Raw genomic sequence first — 25,153 nt, 5'->3', positions numbered from 1 at the left:
AGTTGGATGATTGAAGTCAACAGAGCTCCCCCCCCCCAAATAGAGCATTTATATTTGTGTATTTTATTACGCAAGATTACTTGTGTGTAACATGTCCGTCAAATCTGGCTGACTTACATAAGGGACATCGATGGCTCTGTTCCTTTCAACCACATCTTTCACCTCATCCAATGACTTGTATCCCCAACGACTTAAATGGAAACCAAGAGTCCAATATGCCGGCATGTATGGCTTACCAATAAACTATAAAAAAGTAAAAGAACAAAGAAAAGTGAACTTTCATCTGTTCCTATGTCTTTTAAAATAATAATAAAATGCACAGGGCATTTTTTTACAGATCAGTGGTTTAGCATGAAAAGACATTAATGTTGCTTGCTGAAGTGGGTTAAAACATTTATGAAAAAAAGGAAAGAAGCAAGAACATGGGTTGAATTATTGTACTTGAAAGACTACTGCTTTCACAAGGAATATGTTAATGAATATTTATGATAAATTCTTTTCTGCTTCTTTTTCTTTTATCCAGTATATTATGCAATAACTTTAGCAAAGTAAACCTGTCACAAACGTGGACTATTCAAACTAAGCATATGGTGAACAAAATGTACAAGCAGAGGTCACCTTCCGTTAAACTGCTTGTCAAAGTGATCAATATATTCAGAAGTATCTACAGCTCAATTTACACAATAATCTTGACAGTTCCAGTAAAACACTAGTTTGGTCCCATAAGCTCTTACTCCCAAGCCCTCCTATTGGGATACTTTAAAGACCCACAGAAAGATGGGAGGGGTAGAGTAAAAATACTTTTTACAGGAAAAATCAATATTTGCATATGTATTAGCAACTTATATCTGATCTGATCTAATTCCCTTTTTTATGTGCAGTTTGATTATATATATATATGTCATTACATACTGTATGTCACAATGCAACGGCATATGACATTGCATATGTCATATGCGGTTTCAAAGGCATGGGCATGCAAAGGCATTAGACAAGTACTATTTTTATACCAGACTTGGCTTAGCTGCTATTTATTTACAGTATGACCAAACATTATATGCCAAGAACCACAAAATTAATATGATTTTTTCTATTCCGGCCTAATAACTCTTACCTCTAGATACTCCATCACAACTTCTTCTGGAGTGTTACCCACAAAAACATAAAAGTCAAGAATTCCTCCAATAGTCCTGTATGTCACTGCTGGAGCAGGCTGAATTATTACCTCTGCAAGGATAAAGAAGGCTCATTACAAAACAGGCATATTTCTAGCAATAAGAGCCATATGCATCTCAAATCCACAACAATTTTCTTTTCTTTTTTCTGCTGTATTTTCCCAATGTCTAGTGAACTCTGGAAACTTGTGGATTCATTTGATAACAAACCTGATAAAATGAGGTGCAGAACAGCACAAAGAAGTCACAAGACAACTTCTGTCATCTCCTTATTACTTATAAGTTTAGTCTTGAACATGCATTGACCATGCCAATTATAAAACAAACTAAATACTGCTTAGACTCCATTTATTCTTTTGCTATATTTTTTGTTCAATCAATTTTATTGATTTTAAAGAGTTTTGCAAATGTAAATAGCACTTACAACCATACAAGAGCTGCACATACAGCCTAAAAGGAGACATAAGTAAATAACATTCAACATTGCGTACGCATGCAGAGAAAGTAGCTGTATACAGCAGGACATACAACCCATATCATTCTATCGTCTAGTACAAACTGCAAAGGCGGTGGTTAGAGCACCGTTCAGGCTTTGCCCGAACAGAGATCCTTTGAAGGAGACACAGGGCCAAGGAGGGAGGGCTAAGCAGAAAGTGTGACATAGGTAAGCAGGAATGGAGAAGGATTAGATAATGAGTGAATCTAGATGGAAGGTTGGGGACATATAGGAGACAATCCACGGCTCCCAGATTTTTTTCACATTTAGGTAACTTATCAGCCTGGACAGCTGACATTTTCTCGAAAAACATGATTTGTGAGACCCTAGGTTTAACTGCTGCAAAGGGGACTGAGGTAGTACGCCATGAGCGTGCAATCACTCTTGGCTTCAGTTAGAATATGGGTGACCAGTGTAAACTGGATCCATGAGCATGATACCGTTTTTTTACCAAGTAGTGCTTCAATCGGGTTTTTGCGGAACGAGTGGTCTGTTACAGTATAGATTAGCTGATACACCCTAGACCAAAACCGCCGAATCTTGGGGCACTCCCACCATATATGAATGAAGGATCCGTCAGCCTGGCATCCTCAAAAGCATAATGGGGACCTGGAGGGAACTGCACGGGGGATACGCTAAGGGACCAAGTACCATCTCAGTAGGAGCTTATAGTTTGCTTCCACTGCCTGCACATTCGAAGAACTTTTTGCGGTCATGCACCAGATTTGGGACCAAGTGCTCGCCTCAATGGGGCCCCCCCAATTCCTGTTCCCATTTTGAGGCATAAGGGGGAAGCTCCTCCTGTAGTGTGTCCATCAAGGAAGCATACAGGTGAGATATGAGACGTGGGCCATGGGTATTGAGCGCCAATAATTTTTCGAATGGGGTCATAACGGTCAGGTCTCGGATAGGGCCAGTGCACTGCCGCAAAAAGTGTGTAATCTGTATGAATTGAAAGATCTCTAGAGGTAAGCGGATGTTTCCCTCAAAGCTCCGAGAGTGTCACAATCCCTACAGAGGTGTAGTAATGTCTAGCTTGGACTAGAGAGCGAGCCCTCCATTTCCCAAAAGCCGACAGATTCTCATATACCAGAGGGAAAAGTGGGTTCTCCAGTAGAAAAAGAAAGGGAGTGTGAGGGGAAATCCACTTCTGGGATACCTTAAGGGCATCCCACAGGTGCAGTGTATGCTTTTTAATTGCTTTCCGCATTTTGGGGGGTAACCTCTGTAGATTGTGTAAGAATATGGGGTCACACAGAAATGCTTCCAGGGAGACCCACAAAGATACCTCCTTCTCCGAGTGCCACGTAAAGAGGGGAACCATTTGTGCAGCCGCATAGTACTTTTGGAAGAGAGGGAGTCCCAGGCCCCCTTGTATTTTGGAGCGGTATAAAACTGATCTAGCAATTCTGGGGATGGAGCCGGACCATATAAACCGAAGGACCTGGCGCTGGAGAAGGCGGAGCCGGAAAGCAGGAATCGGAATGGGCAGGACTCTGGCAAAGTACAAAAATTTAGGTAGAAGAGAAATTTACCTAGCCATGAGATATGATGTTTAGCCCAGGAACCCAAGAGCGAAATTAGGTGAGTAAACAATTTAGGATAATTGGCATTATACAGAGCTTCATTTGTTGGGGTTAGATGTACCCCCAGATAGGGGAGAGCAGATGGTACTCATGCATAAGGGAAGGAGGATTTCAGGGAATCACAAAGGATGGGTGTTAATGAGACATTAAGTGCTTTTGATTTGTTTGGGTTAACAAGTAGGCCTGAGAGTGTTCCAAATTGGTGCAGTAAAGGCAAAAGATTGGGCAATGACTTAAGGTGGTTGGAGATCATTAACAGCGCATCGTCCACAAATAGGCTAATTTTATGGTGGTACCCTACAACTTCTATTCCTTGAATGTCACTATGAGTGCGGATAGCTTGGGCCATAGGCTCAATTGCCAGGGTGAACAGGAACGGGGAAAGAGGACACCCCAGCCTGGTCCCCCTGGCAATCGGAAAGGTCTCTGACCTGAATCCCTGATAATGCACATATGCCAAAGGAGTGGAGTACAGTGAGTCTATCCATCCCATGAATGACTGTCCAAAGCCCCAATGTCGAAGCACCCACTTAAGGTAGTCCCAGCCAATACGCTTTGGTAATGTCTAAAGACAACAACATGAGTGGGATATGTCTGGAACGGGCAATGTGGAGAATTAAGGATATGCAACGTATATTGTCTCCTGCCTGACGTCCTGGCATGAACCCCACCTGATCCTTAGACACCAAAGCATGTATATGTGAGTTCAATCTGAGAGCCAATATTTTTGTGAGCAATTTGATATCTATATTAATTAGGGATATAGGCCTGTAATTTTCCCAAGATGAGCGATCGACATGGGGCTTGGGCATCATGCTGATGGTCGAGATAAAGGAGTCTCTAGGTGGCAGGAGGCCCTTGCGCAGATCATTGAAAAGCCTGCGGGAGCTGTCAAAATAATAGGAAAAAAAACATAACAGGGGAATCAGCAGATAACAGGGAGCTAATGCTAATGCTGTGATCTGATATCACGGTTGCTCCGAGTTCTCAGTGTGTAATGAAAGTTCAGCGTCCCCTGGTTACCTAGACAGCTGAACTGTCATGAGAGCTTAGTGGAGCCAGCAGTGATATCAAAGCCGGCTCTGCTTAGCTCTCATTGTAATGACAGCTTGTCCCAACCAATAGAAAACAGTTTGGCGGAGTTAGCTGTCACTGTTAGCTCCGCCCAATCGTTTTCTATTTTTTCTTCTACTTTTTTAACTGGTTTTCTATTCTGCTCAGTACCACAGAGGTACCGAGCAGAATGCCGCACGGCGACATTCGACTATTCACTCACTGCTGTTCGTCCCCCTATGAGAATACAGCGCAAAAGGAGCGCCTCCATTGTGTAAAACAGATTTTAAAAAGGTAAAGTACAGCTGGAAATTTACTTACGAACGACTTGTACAAAACGAGCATTGAATAAAACGGTCTCAAGTGGATCAAGATGGACAAACGAAAGAACGAAGTGCAGAAATCGGAAGAGTAAGTGTTCAAGCCAGGGCCATTTAGACACTGATCTTCCTCCGGTTGACAGAAACCTCTTTCTCAGAACCTCGAACAGCAGCGACTAGCCTGATGGAGGTTCGGCTCAGACGATCCAGTTGTTGGATCGGCTGAGTGGAACTCCTTTTGCACTTAGGGTCCGCCGAAAATGCAGAGCATGTTCGGCCGACCCGAACCCAGCCGAAGCAAGCCGATGTACAGCTGATTTCAGTCTGTGTACAGCTGAAATCAGCCATACAAGCCTGAAGTGAATAGCCGAACAGCGTTCGGCTCACTTCACTTCGGGTCGGATATTCACACGGCTGCCTTCGGCAGCTTTGTGAATAACCCGCTTAGGTTTTTTTTTCCTCCTCTCAACAATTTTGCTCCAAGAAAATAGTGGGCTCATTCGATATTTGTGTGATGATCACTTATTTGTATTTACTAAACAATGACATGTTATTTTGTGCACAAAAATGTTTGGATCCCTTGCGCTGGCATATTATTTTTAAAATAGCTATTTTGCAATAAATACAGTATATGTTATATCAATACATTTTTACATAGTTACATAGTATTTGAGGTTGAATAAAGACATATGTCCATCAAGTCCAACCTGTTTTGTGTGTGTGTATGGTCCTATTGATGTGTAGTATGTACAGTACTGTATAGGTCCCTGTGTGTTCTCAATCTTAAAAGTACTTGTACCCATGTATATTACGGTCTCTAAGGAAATCGTCCAATCGCCTCTTGAATGATTCCACACACTCAGCCGAAATCACAGCATGTGGCAGCGAGTTCCAGACCCTGACTGATCTAACCGAGAAGAAAGCCCTTTGCCCCTTGTGCTGAAATTTTTTCTCCACCAATTTTAAGTGGTGGCCTCTCGTCCTTGTCATGGAGTTAATTGTAGTTAAAACGTTAAACCATTAAAACATGGAATTAAAACGTTTGTCGCTATCCCGTGTTATACATGAGAATCATGTCCCCCCTTAATCTCCTTACCTCCAATGAGAACATGTTTAAATTTAGTAGCCTGTTCTCATAGCTCAGGTCCTCCATCCCCTTTATGAGTTTGGTTGCCCTCCTCTGGACTCTTTCCAGTTCAAGGACATCCTTTCTGTCCACTGGTGCCCAAAACTGGACCCCCATACTCCAGATGAGGCCGAACCAGTCATCTATAAAGTGGCAGAATTATAGACTTGTCCCTGCAAAACATTCCCCTCTTAATACAGGGAAGGACTCTACTTGCTTTGTTTACCGCAGCCTGAATCTGCGTGCTATTATTCAGTCTGTGGTCTACAATGACCCCCAAATCTGTTTCCCTTTCGGACTTCCCCAGAGGAGCTCCCATTAGTGTGTAATCCGCTTTCTTATTTTTAACTCCAAAGTGCACAACTTTACATTTATCTACATTAAACCTCATCTGCCATGTAGTTGCCCACGCCCCAATTTTATCCAGATCCTCCTGCAGTCTTATAAGGTCTGAACACTGAAACATGGCTGTTTACCCCCTTCTCAATATCGTTAATGAATAGGTTAAACAGCATGGGGCCCAGCACAGGACCCTGCGGCATGCCGCTCATGACCCTAGCCCAATCCGAGAAGGTGCCGTTTAATGATACTCTTAGACATCTCACTACAGATACCATGCCAACTTGCGGAACATTTAACCAGGTAAGCAGAAATACATTTTCCACCAAAGAAAAAAATGAATGCTTACCCATTGCGTTGCTGTTCATTAGAAAGACCCCAAATGAAGAACCCTTTTCATCTTCCAAACACAGGAAAAATGTCTGTGCACCGTACAAGTTATTTCCATCCTGCAGAGTAAAACAAAGTGAGAGTCATGCATTCTTGCATACAGCAGTGTGTTGTGATAGGTACATTAAGGCAGAGTTATACAAACTTTGTGTTTGGCCTTAACACTCAATTAGGTGCTAGTTTTCGAGCAGGTTAGAAAAAAAGCTCCAACACCTGATTAGGGATGGGCTCGATGTTTGAGTCGAGCAAGAGTTTGACTCGAACATCGGCAGTTCATATGTATGGCGAACACATAAACTGTCAGGGCGTTTGGTGGGCTGTTTGCACGATGGGTGCCCCACAAGACACTGTGCACCGTGCAGTGCCTTGTGAGGCCTGGTTGGCTAAAGCTTTGCACCTGACCACAGGTACAAGACTTTGCCCCATCAGGGCACAGTACTCTGTAAGAGCAATGATTGGGCAAAGTCATCATTACTTACAGGCTCACCTGTCAGATGCCATACAACTGTAAACAGTTGGGAGGAGCTAGCTTGCTGTCACCACTAGCTCCGCCTAATTGTTTATATGTTGCTAGCATCTGTCAGAATGTCATTCTGTGGCGAGAGTTTTTGTTGCGAGCGGCAAGTCAGCGGGTGTTGTTTTTTTTTAAAACATTATTTCTATTTTTTTCTTGTTTTCTTGTTTATTTCGTCGATTCATCATAGTCATGGACAATGCTGAACGATTGACCCTGGATTACGTCTGTGGATCCATTTTCTGGGGTTTCTCTTTTAACTACCTCCCGGCAGGCCGTTGTGTATAAACGGCCGGCCGGGAGCTTCCTGGATGTAACAGGCCGTTACATCCAGGAAGCTTGAGCGGGAAAGCGGGAATGGTCAATTTTGGGTATGCTAGTTTTTTGCGATTTCGCGGGTGCACACAATTTGTAAGCTTGACATGCTTGACATGTTTGGGGTCTATTTAACCGACGTGACCTCGTCTATTATATTTTACCAAAAATTTGGGTAATAATAAATGTTTTATAACATTATGTAAAAAATACTTTTTTTTTTCAAAATTTTCCTGAATATAGTAAACAATAAAAACCTCAGTGGTGATTAAATACCACCAAAAGAAAGCTCTATGTGTCCCCAAAAAATGGTATAAAATTCATATGAGTACAGCATTGCATGACGGAATAAATGTCAGTCAAAGTACTGCAGCGCTGAATACTGAAAAATGGCCTGGCCAGGAAGGGGGTCTAAACACCTGGTCAGCAAGTGGTTAATAAAAGACTTGTCAAAAACTTGTCTTTTGTTTTTTTTTTTTCAATGAAAGGATTTTTTCAAAACTTGTATTTAACCCTGTCGTAAATGGGTAGGGGTACAAGTACCCTTTACTCATTCACAAGGGAAGGGCCGCATCTTGGTGCCCTTTACTAAAGGGGTACCCTGATGTGAATAAGCCCCCTGCCCACACCCCCACAACCAATGCCCCAGGGCTTGTGGGGAAGAGGCCTCCATCGGCACAGTTGTCCCTGGAAAAGCACCTTCGCATTGCCGGGGGCATGTGGCCTGGTATGGGAGGGGGGGGGCGCTTGCTCGTGCTCCCCCTTTCTGGCCCTGCCAGCCCTATGCTCGGATCAAGGGTCTGGTACAGAATTTTAGGGGGGACCCCATGTGTTTTTTTCCTACTTATGGGGGTTGGGTTCCTCCTTAAAATTCCCACCAGACTTTAAGGACCTGGTATGACTTTGAGGGGAACCCCACACACTTTTTTTCTTTTTTAATTAAATGTTTTTCTTTATAAATGTCAATTTTGCTGCAGCAGGTTCTATACATTGTACAGATGTGCCGCTTTACAGGCAGTCTGAGGGGACCCCCCAAGCATGATATTTAAAGGAATTTCTGATTTGTATTGTTTCACTTTAAGTGATGTTAAAATCACTGCTCCTTTAAAAATTGTATTTTTAAAATTGTTTTTTTCATTGATACATGTCCCCCAGGGCAGTGCCTGAATCCCCATAGCCTTTTATGGCCAATACATTGCATATAAGCCTTCAAAATGGGGACAATTGGCTTTCAAAGTTGTAGTTCCATAGACTTGCATTGAGTTTGAGTTCGAATTCAAACTTTTCCATGTTCTAAAGTTTTAATTTGAACTGAACATGGGGGTGTTCAGCCCATCACTTCACCTGATTAGCATCTTACAACATATTCCAAGCTTGAGCTACAGGTGGAAGATAGTAGGTTAAGTTAGTCTTTGGATTTTTATATGTCATGAATCCTTCAACTATACAATCTCCCTGCCATAATTTCAAACTGTTTTTGTGTACCTGGGGTTTTCCAGTGTTCCAGCCCACCCAGTATCTCTTTATAAAATAAACCAAAAACTGAAGCACCCGTTTTGGATGGGCTGACCCTTTAGCCACTTAAGATGGTTAAGACAATTATTATGGCACATGATTCTACACTGACCAGATGTTTTGGTTTGATTACTGTTGCTTGCACATTGTCCTTGTTCTTAGCATTTCCTTATCGAATAAATCTGAATTATTTTTGAACGTTACCTGATTGCTAACGTACAGTTTCATCCAATGTATTTAAAGGTTAGCTGTATTTTTGTTTAAAACTACTGTTAGCACATTAGAAAGACCTGGTCTACCCTGGTAAAGACCTGGCAAAAAAGTACCTTAAGTTATCTGCAATCTTGTTCTCACAAAGTGTGACATGTTTACCTTTACTGCCTTGTGCTGCTGGCTTTATGTGCAACCCACTTCAAGTTGGGCCTACCTTGTCATTATTATCTTAGCGTTAGTCTGAGGCAGATCTAGTCTACTTTTTAGCAGTTTGTGGACATAGTATTAGGGTAGTTATGCTGTGTAAGGACAACATAGTGGTCATCTAAAAATGACAAATGCTGTAAAGAAAAACTATTTATGCCTGATCTCCTTATATTAGTTTTAATTAAAGTGCAGCTACTCTTTCATAGCTTCAATGGGTCGATGTCAATTTACACTTGAAGCTGTCACCAGAAAAATTAATCTTTTTTTTCTCATTTGATATTGCTGAAATACAGGAAGACAAATTTTAATTTCATAACTTAAATGTTGGATAATCCTATATTAGCTAAACGTCTGCACACTACAATCTACTTATTTAAGATTACAGAATTATTTTTCTCAACTCAGTATATTAATTACAATATGCTCTAATTAGAAATATACAATGCATCCTATAATAGTTTAGCCAGCTTTAAGCTAGAGTAAGCCTTTCATTGTTTATAATTGCTTATTAAAAACAGCACATTTGCGGACTTGCTCAGGTACATTGCTTTGCTTATAATTACTGACTGCAACCTACTTACATGTGAAAGGGAGATACTGTAAACAATGTGTGTAATGAGCTTGTAATCATTAAATAGGATTATAATAAAAAGCACTTACTCCATTGGGAAACCAGTCTCTGGTAAATATAGGCCATCTTCTCCAGTTGGTATCATGCTTGTACTGACGGTGAACATGCTCCCCCAAGCCATAGATATTGCTGCTGGGCAGTTTGATTGACAGTTGTAGGAACTGGTTAGCATAATAAAGTGGTCCAATGGTGGTGTCAAAGCTGTTTTAATAAAATATGTTGGTTTTAACTTGATGTTTTAAGGTTAAGGCTTTAACATCTTAAAGTTCTATGCCAATGGGCTTTTGTTTGTGTCAGATGGGTTTTGTATTCCCATATGTCTATTGGGATGCAAAACCTGCTTCAAGCAGGTCAAATGCAGGTCAGAAGGGGGTTAAATGCACTTGTCAATTAACTCTTAACAATCTTAGAAGCATCTTAAACTGCTGTCAAATAGATGCAATTAAACACAAGCTCAAAGTCAATCAACAAAAGGCACTAAAGTTGAACTCCAGGCAAACAGCTAAATACACAGATACAATACCTGCCAAAGGATTTGCATTTCTGTCTATTCAGTCATGAGATGTATACAAGTCTACTACACAACTCAGTTCTGCTTGGCAGGGAAGAGGACCTGAACTTTCTTTGTTGCCATTTTGCTTTCACTTACAGGTTTCCTATAGACCCCCCACTATGGCTACACAGTAAAAGGAGAAATAGCACATCGATCAGCTCCCCTCTCTGCCACCCTGAATTTTCCAACCACCAGCACACTTTTTGCATTGCAACACATCTAATTCTTGTGTTTCTTCTTGTGCTTCTTTTCCCTACCCATCTCTGAGCTCTGCAGTGCAAAGGCTGATATTAATTCAGGTACTTAAGCTGCTTGCATTAAAAAAATGTATTTAATGATATATTAATGAATACAAATCTTCATTTATTTGTGTAATTTAAATCTGCCTTGAGTACAGCTTTAAATATGGTACTGTGAAAAAATATTTTTTGGGGGGAAACAAAAATATTTTCTTAAGTTTCTACAAAGAATTGTCCCTTTAGACAGAGAAATTACCAATTAGCAAATTGTAAATAAAATCTTACAGGCATGTAATGATCATAGCTCACATAGATAGGAGGAAGTGTCCTCATTACCAATCATACATTGAATCCTATGGTGCAGATTACACGTTTATCTTTTAAGAAATCAATTGAATTACCCTAATAGATTGTTTCATCTTTTGTTTTCTGCTGAAATTCCGCTGTCATTCGATAAGATCTATAATCTGAACACCTGCCCCAGCAATCTTACTACATTTTACAGTGACTGTTCTTCTTCAAGCCAAATGCAAAAAATCAGCTTTGTCCTTAGAGTCCCCTTTTCGTTTCAATGGGTCATTAAAGAATTAGAGCATGTGTATCATGGTTGCCACTAACTCTTAAATTTTGAATATGGATTAAACTTAACCTACCTTTTCAAAAGGAAATACTCTATATAATGCAAATTAAATATACATTCATAAGATGATTCATAAAATGACTTTCTTACATGACTCTGGCATCTGGTGTTTTCCTGTGAACTTTGATCCCAAAAGGTTTATTGACCAATTCAACATTATAATTTGGGTTTGGTTCTGCTGATCCAGTAAATTCTTTAACATGGTTATGAGGAACTTCAAATCTTTTTTGATTGGGATCTGTGATCTACAAAGAAAAAAGTTTTACATGTTTATTAATTTCATGAACACCTATTTAAATAATGTACAAGCCTGTTTTTGCACTATAGAATGAAACAAAATTGTACAAAGGTAGTACAAACAAACTCAAGTGAAGAAATACCAACTCAACATAGAAAAAAGTTATCTTATTTATGTAGAGATTAAGAAGTAATAGATTATTATATTAATCCTTTATCTTAAAAGAAAAGTCCCATAAGGATACGTGGCAAAGTTCAATTCCTTCTTTATCTAGCCATAATACCGTCATAGGCAAGGTTCCAGTATGAAAGAAAGGTTCAAGGACTGAACATAGCTATATTGATTAAAGTAGACCTAAACACTAACTTAATGGCATTTTGTTTGCTAAAACTATGGGTATCATAAACAATTGCCATTTTCCCCCAAAATTATTGTTTATAGGGAAAACTATTTTTTTAACATTTAAAAAAATTTGCATTGCAGTGCTTCTTTTCTCTACCAGTCTTTGTATCTTCTTCCTGTCTGCATGCAAATTCTCCAGCATTGGTTGAACATCATTGATCTGGACTAGTTTCCTGATAGGTGACAGGTGAACCATTCCAATGGTTGTGGACATGTGAGCATCACAGTGAGCATCCAGTGATCACATGCTACTGAACCACTTTGATCAGCTCTGTATACTGTCTCTGTGTACTGAGCCATTCGATGACAGCTTGGTACACAGAGATTAGGGGCAGATTGGCCGGCCAAGGGCTTTTCTACAGCAACATTTTTGCCAATTCATACAAAGTACCTTCTTAGTAATAATAATAAGAAAGTGGTCTTATAGTGTACCTATGCTTTAGTCAAAGCTGGAAGTTCAGGATATTTTTATGTACTCCCAACAGCCAAATCATGTAGTGGGAAAGCAAAAGGAAGGTTAGTGTGTAACAGGGTGCTCGTAGTTCCCTCTATTTCCAAATACATGTCCCTACCTGCCCTACTGTCTCTTGTTTTGGGCTCAGGCATCATCTTTTGGAAGCCTGTCTCACAAGATTTGGGCAGCTATTTTAAAGAGGCACAAGGCAGAGGGACAGCAGTATATTAATTAATAAGACAGAGACCCATTTGTGAGGGACATACAGGTTTTCTGTGAGGAAAGAATTTGCAGAGATGCTAACAGATATTGTCTCTATTAGGATGTCATTGTCTGTCTCTGTCAGGCTGGCATTTGTTGAGAGGACACTGTGGCATTCTCCAGTCTTTCGGTTCTGTGCACTACACAGTCTTTTGGTTCTGTGCACCCTCATAGGGAAGCCACATCTGGGAGCATCATGGGTACACATTTAAAAAGTACACCTTGAGAAACTTGAGAAATTACTGTTCTGCCTTAAGACTGATATGCATAGGTGCCATCTTGTATACAACTGAACTTTGCATGAGGAATAACCACATTGCTGTAACTGCTGAATACTCTGCATTAAAATACTTAAAAGACAAGTTGTGTTGTCTGTTCCCTTTAAATCTCTTCAATGGTTAGCCCTGTCCACAAGTATAAGCTGCTGATGGGGCTTTCATTAAAGAGAACATATTATTTTGACCTGTTTGAGCAGAGTATAGGTTTACATTACAATGATAACTTTCACAAGCATATCTCAACATTTCATTAGCATGTAGTAACAACTTAAAAAAACAAACCTTAAATCTGAAACGATTCTTGCTCTGTATTTGTGCAGCGAAGTGCAGTGCCTCTATTTCTGTCCCAAACACAGTAGGACTAGCCAGTCTTTTTAGATTAGCGTCAAATCCTGTGGAAAAGTCATACAGAAGTTACTATCATATACTGTATTTGTACAAAAAGAAAAAATAGCAAGTAGCATTAGGTAATGTAATAAACACAGGTCTTCCATACTTTCATTATGTATAGTATACTGTTGGATATTTATTGGTAAAGAATATATAATTATTGTGGATAGAGTAGGAAAGGGTTAGAACTTCTGTCAGGTTTTGTTTAATGTCTCCCACTGGCGAGACTTGTCTTCTCTTTTTGACTCGTCTTCTCTTTTTCTCTTGATGATCATTGTCGCTGAGACTAAAAACAACAAACAGTTCAAAATATTCAGATATCTCTAGAACATAAATCTTTCATTGGAGACACTTGTTCTAGTGACAACTAAGAAAGGTTGTCTCTAACTTTGGAGAGCTCTCTTCTTACTCCATGTTGTGTTTTGAGACAGAAAATTAAAAGGAAAATCTCATCAGCAATAGACAGCAAACTAATATCTAAAACTATCAAAACTAATTTGGCTTTAGACCTATTTTAAATGTTAAGTAAATTAGACAAGCACCTTAATGAATTCTGGTCAAATTACTTCTACAGGTGTTAATTTATTAAGGTTTGCCAATTCAAACTTGACAATTCCTTTGTTTGTGTTTCAGTTTAAAACCTAACTCCATTCAATTATATGGAATAATTAACATTTTTATTAAGTTTCTGTCTGTGAGCTCCATTACAGAGATTTTCCTTGAGTTCCCATCCTTATGATGCCTTTAAAAAAATTGTGGGGGGGAGGTGGGGGGCAGTTGATATCAGGAGAGGGAGGAAGGCACATACAGCAATAGCAACACTGTCATAAGTTCTAATCTTTCCCAAAGCTAATAAAAATAGTTTTCCCTTTAGTTTATACGTACATTGAAAGAAGTATCCCATAATTCCTCTGCTTACAAGAGGTAAGAAAAAAAAAAGTTTCCCAAAATTGGGCACAGACAGCAATAAAAAAAAGCAACAGAGCCTCCCCCATTCCAAAATTAAATTTAAAAAATTGTACCTGGAGTTGGGCTTTAAAAACATTTAAGAACTGACAGTTACTAACCGGTTCAATAGTGGAACTAATTGAAAACATGGAATTTCAGAGACCAAAAAAAAGCCAATGACCCCTACATGTGACTACCACAGTTCTATACTACATATAATCTAACATATATAAATCATAATTATGCTGCATTTACAAAATTGACTTTATTCCATCCTACAATGATTAAAACACATTTAAAACTGTTTCTGCACATCTATATATTAACATTACTTTAACCTTCCATCATATTCAAAAAAATAGGCATGGCAGTCCTGTTTACTACAATGTAAGAATATAATGGCATAGTAACCAGATAAATCAAAACAACATTTTTGGTCAAACAGCAGTTTTGATATATTTGAATTTTTTATAGATATTTTATGAAAGGAGAAGGTTAGACGTTAGGTTACAAGTCAAGCTTGGCTCTTCTACCTCCCAAACCACTCTACTGAAAAATGAGGATGTCCTTCATTATATCACAACGTGGATTCTAGTTCTGCTAGCACATATATTTTGTCTGTACTCTAGGATTGTTAAGGATATAAAAAAAGATCCAAGCACTATTTTGTAAGCAGCCAATACTTGGTGCACCGGTGTCTACTTTCTGTCATTGAAAATAAAACACATTTAGGAAGAGCAACCAACAAATGTGTGCATTTCGCTGAGTGGATATTTAATCAATGTATTTTTATTTACTCAACCTTTAGATGTGGAAATCTTGTTGCCAACAACTTCATATCCATGACTGTGAGTGAAAAAACACCAAGGTGCAGAAGTTTCATTAAAAGGACTCCAGCAACATCCACGTTGTTTGCAGGTAAGCTGTAACAATAAAATGGCAGCATGCCACAAAAAGTTTTAGAAAAGTTAAACGAACTGCTAATGCAACTGAGAAAACAACTGCAGCTTTGCTAAAGTCAGAATATTTACTCAATTTCCCAACCAGTTACAGAGATGGATGATTTCAACAAAAAGATATGATAAAAAAATGCAAAATTTAACTTCAGGCAATCCACATGACAAAGCATTGACCAGAATAAAAAATATATACTGTAAGTAGCTGAAATTATATGCAAATCAAAACTCTGAACTTGGCCCTGCACCGACCCACCTCTGAAGCCTTCCTGTTGCATTATGAGACTATACATTACAATATCTGAGTGATTTTGGGGGGAGGGGGTACGGTTGCATGTACTTCTAAATGCAATGGATAGAGCTGAGATTTCTAATTGCTTGCCCAGTGCTTTCTGTCCAATCAGTGGCTTAGCTAAAAATTAGGTGACTGATCAGAGGCTTTGTTTTCCTCTTAGGGCCTACCCCTATGGTTAGAAATCTTATATAAGCACCAGAATTTGGCTGTTGCCAAAATGGCTAGTAAGCAAGGGGGATTGCTGTGATGCTTTAGATCACCACAGACACCATCTATTCACAGGGCTGTGAATAGATGGAATAGATGTGAATAGATGTCCAGACCATCACCAAAGACTTCAATGGAGTACAGATTTGGGTTCAGCACTACCCCTCCCTGGAAATGGACAGTGGAAGTAGAAGCAGCATGCTGATGATCTCAGAGTGTTTTCTTGCAGATGTTTTATTGGCTACTCCTGCCACATCAAATTCTTTTCAAGCAGCAAGCTTAAACTTTATCTGACATCTGCTTCCCTGAGTCCATCTAAACATGTTCAGCATTACTGAGATTTGATGAAATGGGAGCCTGCTCTACCCCCCCAAAAAAAAAAAAAAACATGTTGACTGATTTATGAAGTTTTGCACTCCAACATGAATTTGATCTTGCACTCCTTTTTTGGTTTTAGCTCTGAGTGATGTGCTTGGAGAGTAGCACTGACTGCATGTAAGCTGACTAACCAGAGCCAGTAAGCTTTCCAAATGACTGTCTTTCACCTTTACTGTATGAATAAGCATTTAAGTCCTATAACCTCTTCAAAGTATCCATTTGGGACACTCTCTAGATGTAGACAATGAAAGGAGAAGCAGCACACTGATCTGTCACTCTGTTCTCCTATCAGTATGCTTTTTGTATTGCTTCTAGTTGCAGTCTAATGCAGCTAGTTTGCTCTTGCTTTCCTCTAAGCTAGTCTGAGTTCTCCTGTACAGGCAGTGCAAAGGGCTGATACAAAGTCAAATTCAGGTACAGGTTTATTTAAAATAACTAATTTGATGATGTATTACTGAATATAGGGCTGCATTACTTTGTGTCTTTTATATCCATCTGGAGCTCAGCTTTCAAAATAGTTTGCTTTACTCTGGTTTAGTGAAGTTTTTTTGGTTCTTTTAAATCTACCTCACCCTAACCTGCCTGATAATGGCCATGACCTTCACTGATAAATGCCAAACTGGAACAGTAGTTTTAAGTTTGGAAAAATGGCTGTAGTATTAGGCTGCATCTGTTAATTGGTGGTTTAGGATGCACAGCACAGAAGCACAAAGGTATGGTTTGCATTGCTTGATCCACTATCCTAGGGACTTTATGGTTCCTTTAACTCCACCTTACCCTCACCTCACCTTCATCTCTATGGTGCTAACTAAAAAAATCCACATTCATTTATATCACTGTATTACTAGAAAACTGGATGGTTGCTTACCTCTGAAGCTACTTGATCTGGTAAACAATCTATCCTGGAATCGGCATGAATGTTTGGGCACTGAGGCTCAAATGGAGGTTTCTCTGTTATTGAGACATAAAAACAGACATATAGCTTAATACTAGATTCATACTTTTCAAGTCACTTACTTCAAACTGTGACAATCAGCATCAAATCAAAATGTCTCATCTGCATGCTTGTTTCAAGTCCATGAATTAAAGCAGAACTAGCCCACCCCCTATTGATTGCCAGCAATACCAGTATGGTGTCAGCAGTTGCTGTTATGACCACAACCAATGTCCTGATTGCCAGCAGTACCAGTACTGTGTCATCAGGTACAGCACAACCAGCATCATTATTGCTAGAAGTACCAGTAGGCACTGTTACAGCCCTAATCAGGGTTCTCAATACCAGCAGTACCAGCCCTAGGGCTGTCTATCCACCACATCTCTTCCTGCCACCTGAACTGACCTTGGTCTGCCTACTGACCATGTCTCTGTAGTGACCCACATGCATGTCCCACTAACAACTTTCCAGCTGAAACACCAGTCCTAGCCATCCTCTGCAGACAACTGCACTCATGCAAACAAAGGTACTGTTTTGTTTACCCTTTTTTAAACTACTTGTACTTCCTGGCCACAAAACATACAGTAGCATTGAGTATAATTCCTGGGTATAGCCAAGTATATATGAAGCTATACTTTGAAAGCCTCAAGTCACTCCTTGGAATTTGGTCCCCTCTACGTTGTGAAAAAGTCTCACATGTGTGGCATCCTCATACTTCGTAGGAGTAGCAGAATGTGTTTGGGGTGTAATTCCGGGTATGCCCATGCTGTTAGTAATATCTTAATAATTGACAACTTTGTACAGATTCAATATTTATTTTCTAAAAGGAATCTTTTTCTCAAGTGAAAAATATAGTGGATGGTTTAAAATGGTTTAAAAAGTAGATGGTTTGAAAATTAATGTCACAATATGGTTTATTTAGCATGGTTAAATTAAAACTTAGAGATACAGCATGGTATGGTTACCACCTGTAAGTTTATTTTTTTACTGTGTGTCCTGTTAGGACATTTACCTTTGCTCCCTGTCCCACAGACACAATGGCAAGGTGATTTCCCCTTTTAGACAATTGTCACTGGAATAGGCATTCCTAATGAAAGATCCTTCCCCTCTTGCTCTGGTAACAGTGAATTAGAAATTATCAAAGTCAGTCAGCCAAGCAATTAGCATTTTTAGAAGGAGATCAGCCCTGTATTTCTCTCATGAAAAAAGTAATTAAATTAATAAATTTAATAAAAAGACTTTAATAAAAAGGGACAGGGCATTACCGTAATATACAGGGGTACGGGTACTCCTAGAATGAGATCCTAATAGGTTGGACTTGATGGACTAATGTCTTTATTCAACCTCAAAAATACTATGTAACTATGTATATCAAAGTTGTTTATTTATTTGATACTAAGGATACTAGAATTAGATACTAAATAAAAGGGTAATTTATTTACAAATTTACACAGCTCAGTACCCGTTACTAGGGACACGGCCGGGAGAGGAGGACCCGACCCCTAACTTAGATGCCAGTCGGCAGTGCAGCCCCCAGTGTTCTAACACCGGGACCCTGCACTGCCCCATATTCCACGTTGGGGGTGCCCAGGACCAGACCTCACTGGGCCCCCCCCACAGTCTCCGGCCCTGGACTATACCACTGGTATTGCTTCACCTGCACTGAACCCATCCTTCAAAACTCCTTTTTTTAAACTTTCCATTATGCTGTGTGAATGGGATGCATAACCTTTTATTTTCTGTGAAAGTAATTTCTGCTTGTGTATATCTTATTGTATGTTTTAAACTAAATACATTTACAAACAGGTTTACTTTAATCTGAGTTGCAGCCAGATCATAGCGTTCCTCAAACAAACATGTGTGTCTGTGTTGTGCACATTCATGTTCTCTGGGTTATGCCCCACCAATCCATTTCACAATTTTAAAGGAATTTTAAATATGATTGGTAGCGGTTGTGAATTTCACGCCGGCTGCAGCGCTTCCTTCACTTCTCCTCGGATACCCATTGCATACAAATGGGGGAGAGCAGCGGGGATCCAGAGGAGAAGGCAAGCTGAGCCCCCCTGTGTGCGTGGTTGAGCGGCAGAGGATCGGTACAGATCTGTGCAAATCAAACGCTGGAGCGATCAGCTGATCACTCCAGTGTTTGTAAATAACTGGGGACACATAGTACATAGAAAGAGTGCTTTGAATCACTTCCTGTTCATTCATGAGTTTCTCAATGGGGAGTAACACTCAGTACAGAGGCTTCTCCACCTTTCAGAAACTGCTTGATAGTAAATATGTTCTGAATGAATGGGAAGCCTCTGTACTTAGATAGAAATGGGAGAGAGCGAGGAGAGAGAGAACAGACAGCCAAGAGAGGGCCGGATCACACCACAAAGTCTGCATTCCAAAGTCTTCGTCCTCTAGAACACACTGGAATGCAAGCTGGACAGCGCCCTGCGTTCAGGGGTGGGAATGGGCCTTAGATTGTATTGAAGTCAATGGCTCCGCAGCCACGCCCCCCACACACAGTGTGATCGCCTGCACCCGGAATGCAGGCACATTACCTGCATTCCAGTCCAGTGCCATCTGCAAAAATGATTGCAGTATTTTTGCAGGTCGCATCGGACTTTGAATGCAGGCAATAAGGTGCCTGCATTCTGGGTGCGGGCGATCGCACTGCAGGGGGGGCGTGGCTGCGGTGCCATTCAATGCATCGCCACACTCCCTCCCGCCCGTGAATGCAGATGTTTTTTCATTGGTAGATCTCATTGAGCTTTCATTTGAAAAGTAGATCTCCAGATGAAAAATTGTGGGCGCCCCTGCATTAGGGTGTCTGCATGCATTTTAAGGATTAAGGGCATTTAAAGCTTAAGGGCCACTTTTGTTTCAGTGAAACAAAAGTGGCCCTTAAGCTACTGTAATAGAAGGTAGCAAGGCAGCCTGGTAAACCTCAGCTATCTCTAGATGAAAAAAGGGAGCCCTGGGTTAATATGATGGGGCAGTTTATCAAAACTAGAGCAGACAGATTTGGGGACAGTTGCCCATGGCAACCAATCCGCTTCTATCTATCATTTTCAAAACATAACTGGACAAACTGAAGAGAGAAGCTGATTGCTTACTATGGGCAACTGCTTCATAATCTGTCTGCTCCAATTTCAATAAATTCCCCCCAATTGTTTACTGTATGCTTTTCAAGTCTTCATTTTATTGTTTAATAGAAGGTATTTTTAAGACACCTAACATGAGCCTGGATGATATAAAAAGCCCTCTTCCAGCCTTATAATAGGGAACCTGTGATCATCAATCTTGGATGTCCCCTAAATAAACAAAACTTTTGGTTGTTTTCTTTCCCTTTCACCACTTTCTTTTTTCACCTTTAAATGTTATGTGTGTTATGTAGATTCATACACCATGTGTTATGTAATCATCTCAAGCATCCAATTACATAAAGTAAAAGCAAAAATCCATTGTTTTTACTTTTCCTAGCACATGATCAGGTATTCATAATCAGCATAGCCTTTCCATATTCAAAAAGCTAAATGCACATTCCCTACAAAACAACCTCAAGTTCTGCTCAATGAGGGAATACTCCATCTTCCCTTTAATAACGTGCAATGCGATGATTTAATAAGTGTACAGTGCAGGACTCCTCAAACTTGCTAAACAAAGATCCAGTTCACTGGATCTTAGGGAGGACCGAAGGGGGCCAATAGGAATAAACAATGCTTAATTCCAGTCAGTGGTCAGTGAAAGAAAAATATGTCCGAGCACCTGTAAGTAGTGGGTGGAGAAAGAATGCCACATTGCTGATACCAATAGAATGAATAAGACCCCATCACTGGTGAGAGAAATACTGCACCTTCATTGGGGTAATTTGGAGAAAAAGTACCCCAAAGCCCAGTAAGCTAAGGGCCCCAGTTTGGGGATCAAGGATGTACTGTACAGCATTAATGGGTGCTTTGCCTTTAACCGTTTGCCGTCCGACTGTTGCAAAAAAAGTCCCATCGCAGGTTGACGTAATTAGACAGCTTTTTTTCTCTGCTCGCACACACACGGGCAGAAAAAACCTTTCTGATGTGAAGAGCCATTACCGGCTGTTTCACATACAAACGATCGGCGGCTCTATAGCCTGCCAATCATTTGTATGAGCTGGCTGCGTAGCCCCCCTCCCCTTCTAGTGACGCCGCCCCCCCCTTCCTGCACCCTCACCTTCAATCCCGGGATCCGCTACCTCATCTGCGGCCCGGGATCGGCTCGAGAGGGTGTCAGGAGGCAGATGGGAGGGAGTTCAGACTCTTCCTCCCTCTGTGCTGTGAATGTGGAAGTGATGTGTAATACATCACTTCCACATTCACCTGTCAGTCCTCTGGCTGCTATAGCCAGAGAGAAGAAGCTGATGATCAGCTTCTTTGGGGGTCCCCAGGTGACATTAGGGGCCTTAAGAGATCCCTAATGTCTCCAAATAGAGGACCTGTCAGTGTGCCTTTGCTATTATATATTGGGATTGTTATCCCCCTATGTGACAGCAATAACATTAAGTGTAAGATAAAAATAAAAAAGTAAAAAACACATAATAATAGTCACATAAAACGAAGAAAAAAAAACATCTTTAAGTCCCTCACCCCCACGTGTATGCACATATAAACGTAAATACACGTCAGATGCGCCAGTGCGCGAAAACGACAATTGGGCTACACATGTTACATATCGCTGCGAATGTCAGAGTGAGAGCAATAATGTTAGGGCCATCAATCACTGATAACTCTAAACTGATGAGCGGTAAACGCTTTTAAAAGGTCGCCTACGGCCAATTTTGGGTATTGTAGTTTTTTGTAGATCGCACAATTTTAAGGCTTGACATCTTTAGTGTCTTTTTACCCGACGTGACCCCGCCTTTTATATATTTTACAAAAAACTTGGGTAATAATAAATGTTTTATAATATAGTTTTATAATAGGGGAAACAGTTTTTTTTATTTTCAGTAATTGTTCCTTAATAAGGTAAAAAATAAAAACCTCCAGTAGTGATTAAATACCACCAAAAGAAAGCTGTCTGTCCCCAAAAAATGGTATAAAATTAAATTTCAGTACAGCATTGCATGACTGAATAAACGTCAGTCAAAGTACTGACGTTTATTTACTGAATACTGAAAAATGGTCTGGACAGGAATGGGGTTTAACACCCCGGACTTCAAGTGGTTAAATAAGCTTTACTTTGCATAACAGTTATAAGTTTAGAAACAAAATGGACATTCTGTTGAAGACTATCTCTTACCTGTATCCTTGAGTCCAGGTGTTTTTGTAGCAAAAAGTACAATAAGGACTATTGATATAATCGTGGCGATGATGAACAGAACAATTAAGGATATTTCCAGAGAACTAAATTTTCGTTTGTTCCCCATCTGAAACAATAAAAGGTGTAAAGGATTCAGTTTACAAAAATTCTTACTCCAAAAAATGCAAATTAATGGTTGCTTGCAAAGTTTAGGTAGTATACCAGTTAATATATTACAGAAGTGACAAAAGGCCATTTAACACATATCTGGATAATTAATGAGTAATTGAAGGTTATCCTTTTCCCAATGTACAATCATGGAAATCCTCTGCAGATTTTGATATCCTTTTTAATAGGAGCTGCATATATGTAATCTATCATTTTAAACATATGTGCTTAGTTTTGTATTTTTTGGCTTAACTGTTAACATTAACAACCAAATTTATATTTGTCGTTTTCATTCACATTTTCTACTAAAACAATTGTAACAACAAATACTACAAATAATTTCAGCAACAAAAATAAATAAATAAATGCAATGCAAAAAAATGCAATGATAGGTTTTTTTTTTGTTTTTTTTTTAAACCAAGTAAATTTTAATTGGTTTTAAATAGAAAATAACATCACATTTCAACAGGTAGAGATGCAAACAAGTACAATTGTTGATAATCATAAAAGATCATAAAAAATCATAAAAGATAAGAGTATTTAAGCAACCAAAATCCCATCTACAGCTCACTGCAGAGCATTGCTTCCTCCCATCATCCTCTCTGAAGCCGGCTTAATAACACACTACTGCAACTTACAACCAAGGTGATTGGAATATTTTCAAATGCTCATCTAGTTCATCTTCCAGAATACTTAAAATCTCTACTTCTGTAACCCAACTATCTGTAATGTCATTGTACTTTTTCTATGCATTCTCAATGTTGTTTTTAAAGTCTGCTTATCTGTGATGTTTTAAGTGATAGCTAATTTAGATGCTTGCTTCATGTATGTCAAACCATAAATTTTGTTCAAGTTTATAACCCTCTACCCCCTTATCTGTAGATCACGTAACCCCCCTGCCTTTCTTTTTTCTAAAGTGTTTCACCTTGGCTAACAGATAGAGTATTTAAGCAACCAAAATCCCATCTACAGCTCACTGCAGAGCATTGCTTCCACCCCATGGTTCAGTTTACCTTTATAGAGATACATCAGCACTTGACTCAAGGACAATTCAGCTGCCCAGCAGCTGTTATTCATTGACCATCCTCCCAGATCTCAATACTATCCTGCTTTAACCTCTTCCCTAACTCTTTCCTTTCATTGTTGCACCCGTTTCATACCTACTACTCCTCATTCACTTTAGTGTCTCATACTTCCTCTGCACACCATGCGTTCTCTACCATTGCTTCTCACAATTGTGGCTTCTCTACTTAAACTGTATTTCCTTTATCCCCCCTCTCCACCCCACAATTTATATATTTCTCCTTCTCTCCTACCCTCTCCCTATTACTGCACTCATCACCTCCTGCTCATTCTGAATACACATGCTAGGGTTACCTCCAAGACACTTGGGCATGTTCGCTCATGTAAAACTCCCTCTCATCTCACTTCCCTCACACTACTGCTTCTCCTGACTTCAGGGGATATCTCTCCCAATCCGGGCCCTCTCTTTTCTAATACTCTCCCTCCAAACCAGCACTGCCTTTCCTCTGGCAGCAGTTGCAATCCACGCACCCTGATTTCTATTCCCCTGCTTCCTAGAATCGGTCCTTCCTTCTCATGTGCCCTCTGGAATGCACGCTCTGTCTGTAACAAACTCACTGCTGTCCATGATCTTCTTATCTCCAATTGCTTTAACATGCTTGCTGTTACTGAAACCTGGCTTCAGGAATCCGACTCTGCCTCCCCTGCTGCCCTCTCCCATGGTGGCCTACATTGGACGCACTCACCCAGATCCAATGGACAGAAAGGAGGTGGAGTGGGAATCCTTCTATCCCCTCAATGCACTTTTCAAGTTCTGCCTTCACCTCCCTCTCTATCCCTCTCCTCTTTTGAAACCCACTGTATTCGCCTATTCTCTCCAATTTCACTGAGAATTGCTGTTATATACCGGCCACCAGGACCAGTATCTCGCTTTCTGGATGACTTCTCTGACTGGCTACCCTACTTTCTCTCCTCAGAAATACCCATCATCATTGGTGACTTTAACATTGCTACTAACATTAACACCCCAGCCTCTGCTCAATTTCTTAACCTAACCTCTTCTTTTGATCTAACACAATGGTCAAATACTCCTACTCACTCTGATGGTACCATACTAGATCTTGTTTTCTCCCACCTATGCACTACTTGCAACCTCTCCAACACCCCTTTCCCCCTCTCAGACCACAACCTTATCAGTTTCACCCTCACCCTGTCCCCAACACTGACTCCCCCTACACGTCACACTGTCACCCGGAGAAACCTTCGCCACCTCGACCCTTCTCTTCTCTACTCTGCTACTGACTACCTCTATGACAAAATCTCACCCCTGTCCTGCCCTGACCTGGCTATTTCTGTCTTCAACAGCTCACTTTCATCCTCCCTAGACAATTTGGCTCCCCTCACTACACGCAGACTTAGACCACGTCCACTACAACCGTGGCAAACAAAAGAAACCAGACATCTAAAAAGACATAGTCGCGCTCTTGAACGACTGTGGCGAAAAACTAGATCTCTGCAAGATTTCACCTTGTATAAAGCTGCCCTCCTAAAATATAATTCCTTCCTCCGTGCTGCCAAACAGACTTATTTTGTTACTCTCATTAACACACTCTCATCCAAACCTCGTCAACTCTTTTCCACTTTTAA

The 25,153-nt window shown here is 40.2% G+C and overlaps 1 protein-coding gene across 1 annotated transcript in view; it reads right to left on the bottom strand.

The window, feature by feature from the left end:
- The window catches only part of MGAM (maltase-glucoamylase), a 160,192-nt gene extending 137,718 nt beyond the window's left edge, over window positions 1-22,474 (bottom strand). The window contains exons 1-10 of the mRNA XM_018569428.1: window positions 22,316-22,474; window positions 19,019-19,023; window positions 16,988-17,068; window positions 15,086-15,206; window positions 13,228-13,337; window positions 11,403-11,557; window positions 9,910-10,081; window positions 6,445-6,544; window positions 1,115-1,227; window positions 118-243 (exon numbers count right to left, since the gene is read on the bottom strand). Coding sequence (XP_018424930.1) covers window positions 118-243; window positions 1,115-1,227; window positions 6,445-6,544; window positions 9,910-10,081; window positions 11,403-11,557; window positions 13,228-13,337; window positions 15,086-15,206; window positions 16,988-17,068; window positions 19,019-19,023; window positions 22,316-22,442 — 1,110 coding nt within the window. The 5' untranslated portion in view covers window positions 22,443-22,474. The remainder of the gene's footprint in view (window positions 1-117; window positions 244-1,114; window positions 1,228-6,444; window positions 6,545-9,909; window positions 10,082-11,402; window positions 11,558-13,227; window positions 13,338-15,085; window positions 15,207-16,987; window positions 17,069-19,018; window positions 19,024-22,315) is intronic.
- Window positions 22,475-25,153: the final 2,679 nt, after the last annotated feature.

The sequence above is a fragment of the Nanorana parkeri genome, unplaced genomic scaffold (assembly GCF_000935625.1).
Source record: "Nanorana parkeri isolate BGI_ZX_2015 unplaced genomic scaffold, ASM93562v1 scaffold1333, whole genome shotgun sequence".
Classification (NCBI taxonomy): Eukaryota; Metazoa; Chordata; class Amphibia; order Anura; family Dicroglossidae; genus Nanorana; species Nanorana parkeri.
Note: the sequence above shows the minus strand (reverse complement) of the source record. Positions and strands in the feature narration are given on the sequence as shown.